The sequence below is a fragment of the Pseudorca crassidens genome, chromosome 4 (genome assembly GCF_039906515.1).
Source record: "Pseudorca crassidens isolate mPseCra1 chromosome 4, mPseCra1.hap1, whole genome shotgun sequence".
Taxonomy (NCBI): domain Eukaryota; kingdom Metazoa; phylum Chordata; class Mammalia; order Artiodactyla; family Delphinidae; genus Pseudorca; species Pseudorca crassidens.
In genome coordinates this window covers 153,406,944-153,415,461 of record NC_090299.1, presented here as the reverse complement: position 1 = coordinate 153,415,461, position 8,518 = coordinate 153,406,944, and the positions used below count along the sequence as shown (strand labels likewise).

At 41.8% G+C, this 8,518-nt stretch overlaps 1 protein-coding gene across 2 annotated transcripts in view; it reads right to left on the bottom strand.

The window, feature by feature from the left end:
• Window positions 1-3,330: 3,330 nt before the first annotated feature.
• The window catches only part of PDGFC (platelet derived growth factor C), a 219,850-nt gene continuing 214,662 nt past the window's right edge, over window positions 3,331-8,518 (bottom strand). For both annotated transcript variants that reach the window (XM_067737098.1, XM_067737099.1), the window contains exon 6: window positions 3,331-4,865. In XM_067737098.1, the coding sequence (XP_067593199.1) occupies window positions 4,749-4,865 (117 nt within the window). In that variant the 3' untranslated portion in view covers window positions 3,331-4,748. The remainder of the gene's footprint in view (window positions 4,866-8,518) is intronic.

Here is an 8,518-nt window from a genome sequence, read left to right as displayed (position 1 = left end):
TGTGTAACTCAGTGGTTTTTAGTATATTCAAGTAACTATCACCACTATCAAATTTCAGAATATTTTCATCACTCCAAAGAGAAAACCTGTACTCACCAATAGTAACCGCCCTTTAACCCCCTTCCACTAGCCACTGGCAAAACACCCGTCCACTTTCTTTCTGTATAGATCCGTCAGTCCTGAACATTGCATAGAGATGGAATCATACATTCTATGGCCTTTTGTGAAGGGCTTCTTCTCCCTAGCATAATGTTTTCAGGGTTCATCCAAGCTGTAGCCTGTATCAGTACTTCTTTGCTTTTTATTGCCTAATAATATTCCATTGCATGGATACACAACATTTGGTTTATCCGTTTATTAGTTGATGGACATTTGGGTGGTTTCTATTTTTTGACTATCATGAAAAATGTTGTTATGAACTGTCACGTGCAAGACTTTCAATTTTCCTGAGTATATACCCAGGAGTGGAGTTACTGAGTCATATATTAAGTTTGGGTTTAAGGTTTTGAAGAATTGCGTCACTGTTTTCCAAAGTGGCCACATAATTTTACAATTTTTTTTGTTTGCTGTACGTGGGCCTCTCACTGCTGTGGCCTCTTCCTGTTGCGGAGCACAGGCTCCGGACGCGCAGGCTCAGCGGCCATGGCTCACGGGCCCAGCCGCTCCGCGGCATGTGGGATCTTCCCAGACCGGGGCACGAACCCATGTCCCCTGCATCGGCAGGCGGACTCTCAACCACTGTGCCACCAGGGAAGCCCCCAATTTTACAATTTGACCAGCAATGTATAAAGCTCCAATTTCTCCACATCCTCCCCAACACTTATTACTGTCTTTTGGATTCTCGCCTTTCCAGGGGGGGTAAAGTGGTTATCTCACGATTTTAATCTGCATTTCCCTAATGACAAATAACGTTAGCTATCTTTCTATGTGCTTCTTGGCCATTTGTGTATATACATATATTTTTTGAGAAATGTGTATTCAAGCCCTTTGCTCATTTTTCTATTGAATTAATTATCTTTTTATTGTTGAGTTGTGAGAGTTCTTTATACATTTTAAATGTAAGACCCTAATCAGATATATAAATTGCAAACATTTTTTCACATTATGTGGTTTTCTTTTCATACCCTTTACGATGTCCTTTGAAGAACAAAAGTTTTTAATTTAATAATGCCCAGTTTATTTTTTCGTCACGTGTGTTTTTGGCATCATATCTGAGACACGATCACCTAAATCTAAGGCCCTCAGAATTTTCTCCTATATGTCTTTCTTAAGAGTGTCCTATTTCACCTCTTACATTTAGGTCTTTGATTCATTTTGAGTTAATTTCTGTATATGGTGTGAGGTAAGGGTCCAAATTTATTCTTTTGCATGTGCATACCCAGTGGTCCTAGCACCATTTGTTGAAAAAAGGATACCCTTTCACCATTGTATTGTCTTGGCAACCTGGCTAAATCAACTGACCGTAAATGTAAGGGTTTACTTCTGGACTCTCCATTTGCTGCACGTCTAGATTTAGTAGCCTTACCACACTATTTCTATAGCTTTGTAGTATGTTTCAAAGTTGGGAAGTGTGAGTCCTCTAAATTTGCAGTTCTTTCTCAAGATTTCTTAGCTACTTTGGGTCCCTTGCATTTTCATATGCATTTTAGGATCAGCTTTCCTATTCGTTAAAAAAAAAAAAGCTAGCTGGGATTGCATTTATAATCTTTTAAAATAATGAAGTTATTAACGTTAAAAGCCATATTTCCTACCAAAATACTAAATTTCTTCCTAAAATTTTATATAGATTTAAACTGAATAAAAATACTATAATGCCTTAGGAGTTACTAAAGAAATTGGATTTGGTGTAGGTGGCTGTTCAAATGCTTTCTGAAGCAGAGTGCAAAAGTGTATAATGAACATTTTAATACACATAGGAGGAAATTATTGAAATAGGGCTTCCCTGGTGGCGCAGTGGTTAAGAGTCCGCCTGCCGATGCAGGGGACACGGGTTCGTGCCCTGGTCCGGGAAGATCCCACGTGCCGCGGAGCGGCTGGGCCCGTGAGCCATGGCTGCTGAGCCTGTGCGTCCGGAGCCTGTGCTCCGCAACGGGAGAGGCCACAACAGTGAGAGGGCCGCGTACCGCAAAAAAAAAAAAAAAAAAAAAATTGAAATAGATGAGTCTGGAACCATTGGTCCATAGAGAGTGCTAGCACACGAAACAGGAAGACTCACAGACATAGAGAACAGACTTGCGGTTGCCAAGGGGGAGGCGGGGAGGGGAGGGATGGATCGGGAGTTTGGGGTCAGCAGATGCAAACTATTATATATAAGATGGATAAACAACAAGGTCCTACTGTATAGCACAGGGAACTGTGTTCAATATCCTGGGATAAACCATAATGGAAAATAATACAAAAAAGAATGTACTGATACACGTACGTATAACTGAATCACTCTGCAGTACAGCAGAAACCAACACACCACTGTAAATCAACTATACTTCAATAAAATAAATTAAAAACAACCAGTTGGAAATGCTGGATTGAACACAGTTCCACCGCTCACTGCTCTTAGATTTCAGAGCCTCTTGACTGTGCTAATGAGAGTTGTCGACCGCCCAGAGGGAGAGGCAGCGTAGACCTTCCAAGGGAGCAGCTGGGCTGTACCTAATCAGCCTCCAGGGGGCTGCAACAAAACTATGAAAATAAGTCAATAAGACACAGCACGTATATTCACTTTTTATTTGTCTTCCACGTGGTTGGGCGCAGGGTAGGACTGCCAGGTGGAAAAGTGCCGGAAAGGGTATTGCCTTGGAAGAAGAGTCTGGGACCTAGATGGCTCCCGGGCAAGTTCCAAGGCAGGGATCAGGTGTTGAAGATACCAGCCTGCGTAGAGATCTACCTCTGAAACTGAGGCTGCCACCTGGAGGAGTGCCGTGTAAACTGCACACACACGTAAGCCACACGCCACATGGACCTGGGCTCAGCCCCTCTAGTACCAGCCGCTGGAAATGAAGACAAGAGTGGAAAGTTACAGGATCCCCGCCCACTGTCAGTTTCATACTACCATACAAGCTATCATCAAGCATTTCATTAACCACACGCAACTCCAAGCCATCTGCAATTTAATTTACCAGCAATTACTATCAAGATGACTGGGAAAAAGAAAACTACGGTGCAGAGGCACTGGAGTCCAGGGGCAGGAAAGTCTCCCCAGAAATGGGCACTTTTCTGCCTGTCTTTTGAATGGATACCAGCTTTTGCATAATAAAAATCGTGGTAACACAGAAGTCTGTCGCTTTTATTTTCTGGGCATTTAAGGGACAAATCTTGCAAACACACACTCAGTTTCTCCCCGAAACAGCTGCATTGTTTTATTTGGTGATTCCACACATTTTGAATTCAAATAGTCACCACTTCACCTAGGCATAATATTAAGCATTTTACAAGCAAAGGATCTGGCTGATTTTCTTTTTAATTGCCAAAGAGTATAATAAGTGAATCGGTTAAAGGATATACTTCTGTACATAAAAATATTCATGTATTTATACAAGTGTATGGAACAGAGTTTAAAGACAATCCAACCAGAGCATCACAATAAATAGGATGTGGTCCTACGGGACAGCCGAGCACGCTTTGTCGGGAGGCTGTCAGGTCTCTTTCTTCAAGGTGCTTTCTGTTCTGCTGAGCTAGGCTCACTTTTCCCAAAATAAGGGTTAGGGGTTAGTAATTCCTGGATGCCTCCGGGAATACGCTGCTTCTTGCCGGCATCTCCAATAAGGGGAGTGGAAGATGACATATTTACTTATTTTCCGAGAGTCTTTGCCACTTACCAAACTCTATCCATTTCCCATGTCAGTATTTCAAAATGCAGACTGATCTAAGCTCTAGCACCATACAAGAAGGAAATACATGTATTTTTGTCAGAGCAACAATATTTTATATCATCTTCGTCCCTCTGGCTATAACCATTCTGTTTAGAAAAATTTACCAAGCTAAAAATAGTTGATCTAGGTTGTCATAAAAAAGAATATTAAATACCTTTGGTAAAAATAGATATATTTAACAAGATTAGAAAAGCAAACCGTTATAATGTCAAAAGGAGACTATAAAAATGTACACAATAACACAAATAAACCAACTTATAAAGTGAAGATAAGGCCACTCTTCTTCTCAGGTTTGTCTGTTCCAAACCGCGGATGGAGGTCTGTTCTTCTAAATGGCAGGAATCTGAGTAAGAAATAGGGAAAATCCAGTCTCTCCTATCAGCGTGACACAAGTTTAATTCATGGCAGCACAGTTCTTTTTTTACACCCACGTTGGTAGAACTCAGAACACTCTGGCTTATGCATGTGAATGAGAAACAATCCCAGATTTCTGTGACTGTAGGCCCAGAGCAGGGGCTTTAGAGTTAAGCAAGGCGACAGAACCAGGGGCTTAGGGGCAGTGTTTCCTGTGCTGACATGAACCTAGGCCTCATCCAGACGAGAGACACACAGGCAGCCAAGGGCGCACGTGGGGACTTTGCCACTAACTAGGAATCTACAAGGTTCATCCTCTCCCTGGCAAGGACTTTTCTCCTGTCGTGGGGCCTCTCCTCCAAAGGGCCGTTGCACAACCCCTACTTCTGCGTGGTATCTCCTCTCTCAGAACACGCTGTAAATCCTGAAGATGAAAGGGCCCTGGAACCAACAGCCAGCTGGGATTGTGGATGGAGATAAGGCACGAGCTCTGTCGCAGTGGCAGCCCTGAGCCACCGCGAGGCATTATCCCCCGGGGTTCCCCCTGCACACGCAGTCACACTCTTCGTGGTGCTCCAGGGCCACGTCCGTGAGCGACTTATGCAGCCCCCGGACGCCCGTCTTGGGTCTCAACTGAAGGACCTGAAAGGGAACGATGGAAACCACCTTTAAAATCAGGCCACGTCTGCAACTTCTGATTTCATGGACAAGGTCAATTTCAGACCAGAATCTCGGGGTCCAACAGCGACCTACACATTTTAATTTTTAACTACTGAAGGCAGGATGAACATACTCCCCCACCCCCCAGACAAATCACAAATGATCATCATCACTGTGTGAAAGGAAGGACCTTTTAATACCAACGATTTGGAAGGAGGCGCTCAGAATAAAGAACAATCCTTACATAGAGAACGGACTTGTGGTTGCCAAGGGGGAGGGGGTGGGGGAGGGAGGGAGTGGGAGTCTGGGGTTAGCAGAGGCCAACTATTACATATAGAACGCATAGACACCAAGGTCCTACTGCAGAGCACAGGGAACTATATTCAGTATCCTGGGATAAACCATTACGGAAAAGAATACGAAAAAGAACGTACATATGTGTATAACTGAATCACTTTGCTGTACAGCAGAAATTAACACAATGTTGTGAATCAACTATACTTTAATAAACTAAACTAAAAAAAAAAAAAGAACCGGCCTTAAATGGAAAGGCCCACCATGCCATGCCCGCTTTCCTTTACGCACCTAACTGTATTAGAAAGAATTTCACCTTCGTTAGGTGTCTTGGAACCACGAATGCGCAATTCATTTTTCTGTTTGTTGGTTTCTTTCACTCATTCATTTATTCACACACTTAGCAAATATTTATCCTTGAAGCAAGGCAGGCAAGTACTGCGATGCTGCGAAAAGAAACATGGTCTGCAGATGAGTCTGAGTCAATTATGCCACTCATTAATGCCCTTGGCTAAAGGCCAAGTCCTCCATCAACTTGATGACACGGATTACATGTACTTCGTAGACATCAGCCTCGGTCACAGCTAACTTTCTGCAGCTGGGTCCTAGTGCACTGTAGATGGTTTGGCAATAATAACAAGAATGTCTCTATTAAATGAAGTTATTTGCAGTTTGGATGGTTGAGATTCTTAACCAGAAATATAGCACAACGGACACTGATACTAAACACACCCTTTTCACACTGTGACGGAAGGACACGGCTATGTACTCTATAAGAGACTATCTGACGTATCTGATAAGAACTAACTACTCAATGTGTATGATTACATTTTAGGTCTTATGACAGAAATGGCAAAGTTTTAGAAATTATGTGGCTTTGGCTTATGAACAAAGCCTCGAGCACAGCATAATATGAAGTTGTCCAGTTTCTCTGCTCTCTGGGTCTGACACGGACAACCTCATAGAGCAACTTCTAAAAGATAGCGTTGCTGGAAATATTCATTAATCCAAAAAGGCAAAGGTCAGGTTTTATGACTGTCTTACTTGAAGATTTAAAAAAGAAAAACAGAGAATGGTCCCTCATTTGGAGTATGTGGTCATATCGAAGGTTAATCAGCTAACATTTTTTGAACGCTTATGGGTTGCCAGGCGCTCTAATAATGTTTTTACATACTTTAACTCACAAGAATTCTATGAAGTAATTTTCAGTTATTACCCCTATTTTACATGTGAGTGAACAGAAGCTTAGGGAGAATGAATGACACAGCCAGTGTCTGTACTTCTGCCAAACAGAAATGATTAAGTTGCAGTGATGGATACTAATTTCATCAAGACTCAGAATATTACTAGTCATACACTCTATTTATTTAGTAACTTTCTTCCTAGAGAGATAAACTGCAAAATCTTATGATAACGATGAGAAACAGTAAACTTTTAAAGATTCTCTATTACATTTACAATTCCAGAATAAAAATGACTAAGACTATTATGTTAATGTGAAACTGAACCCAATGAGTATTGAATATAGATCATGGGTTGGTACTGATTTCTTGTTTTTGACCAACATAAGGCGGTGTCAAAACCAACTTCTCTTAAGATGCTGGCACTATACCTTAGTAGCACACTCGCGCTACAAAGGGCTTCTGGAATGAGGTTGGGTGGAGATACACTGCGATACTGGCATAGACAATGTCTTTAAATCCTGTGTCCACTTGTATACATTTTCCCAGTTGGCAGGGGAAAAATAACTATGAAGGGTAATGGTTAGAGAGGCCGCCATATACAGTCCCGACAATTGATGACACCAGGCGGCAATCCTAGAGTCTTTCCTTCCTCTGTGGTGCTGACGCAACACGCGTTCACCAAATAAACGCCCCCCACCACGTGCCCAGTCTTCATCCACCGATACCTGTGGGTGTTTACAAATAGCAGAAGAATCTCATAACGTTCCAGTGACGTTAAGGTCTTGTACGTGGTGTGGAGGGGTGGGTGATAATCAGTGTTTTCTCTCTCAATTCCCTTTGAAAGTTTGGACTTTGGGAGACAAAGAGAGACTTGGAAGATGACCAGCAGGTCCCAGATAATGTTAGAGAATTTGGTTTTTAGGACATAGCTTATGACACAGAAAAGAAACAAGGTAGAAGCACATCTCACACAAATGTTGAGGAAGAGGTTCAAACTAAAATCACGAGGCCATGAAAAACCAATCCAGGGAAAAGCTAAAACCAGAGACTGCGGACAGAACAGATCGGGCACAGAAAGACCCATCAGGGAATGATGCCCAAAATTCTGGGCGGCATAGAACCTTGAGTGACGGGGCTCACTACTAGAATAAGGCAATTGAGTGGTATATTTATTTCCCCCAGACAAACAGATCTAAGCAAGAAAACACTACTGTGTTAAGGAAAGAAGTGAAACTAAATATACGAGGATATAAACAAGGTGAAACTCATCATGCTGATTAAGAATGGGAAAAAGGAGCAAATATGTTTCTTCTGTCAGAGTCTCCTATAGATCTTTTTTCCAGAAAGAGAATACCGTCCTACCTCTGGGCAAATTCATTAAATCTTTACTGATCATTTGCCGTACTTTAATGAGGCTAGGAACACGGAGGAAGTGAAGGTGAGTGAGACAATCGCTAGCGTATACTGAGGGCTTGAAATGCGCCACACCTCGTTCTAAGTCTTACTCATAATAAGGCACGAGGGGTGACGGCTCACTTCACAGATGGAGAAAGCGAGGCCCAGGGGACGAAGTAATTTGCTCCAAGTCACACAGCTAACAAATGTCAGATTCAAACCCTGGATGCCCAGCCTTGGAGTCCCCGCTCTTGAGTGCTACACTGTGATGGGATCTTTACTCTGAGTTCTCAATTTGGGAGAAACAAATACAAATAAATAATAATTACGAAATAATAAAAGTTAGCTTATAGAGATACCTTTAAAGTCCTACACATGCACAGAGGAGGAATGAGTTACGCTGGGATTGGCAGGAAACTCAAAAGTGTTTCAAGGAAGAGGTAACATCTAAGTGTATACGTATATAAGGCTCCTGTCTTGCTTTTTTGAGAATTCCTATTTGGGAGACGGGGAAATTAAGAAAAAACATTTTTTGTTTTTGGCTAGAATGGCCTCCAATAAAGAGTATCTGGTGACTGCTACAAAGAATCAACCTTAATGATACTATTATGCTATAATATTATACCAAAACACTACTACAGTAATATCATTATATTTTATGAGAATTTTAAGTCTGTAAACTTATTTTTGATACAATGGTTGAACAAAACTCAAGGAAAATGCTAAAGGAAAGCAAAAGAGGGAATAACTCAGTTATATTTG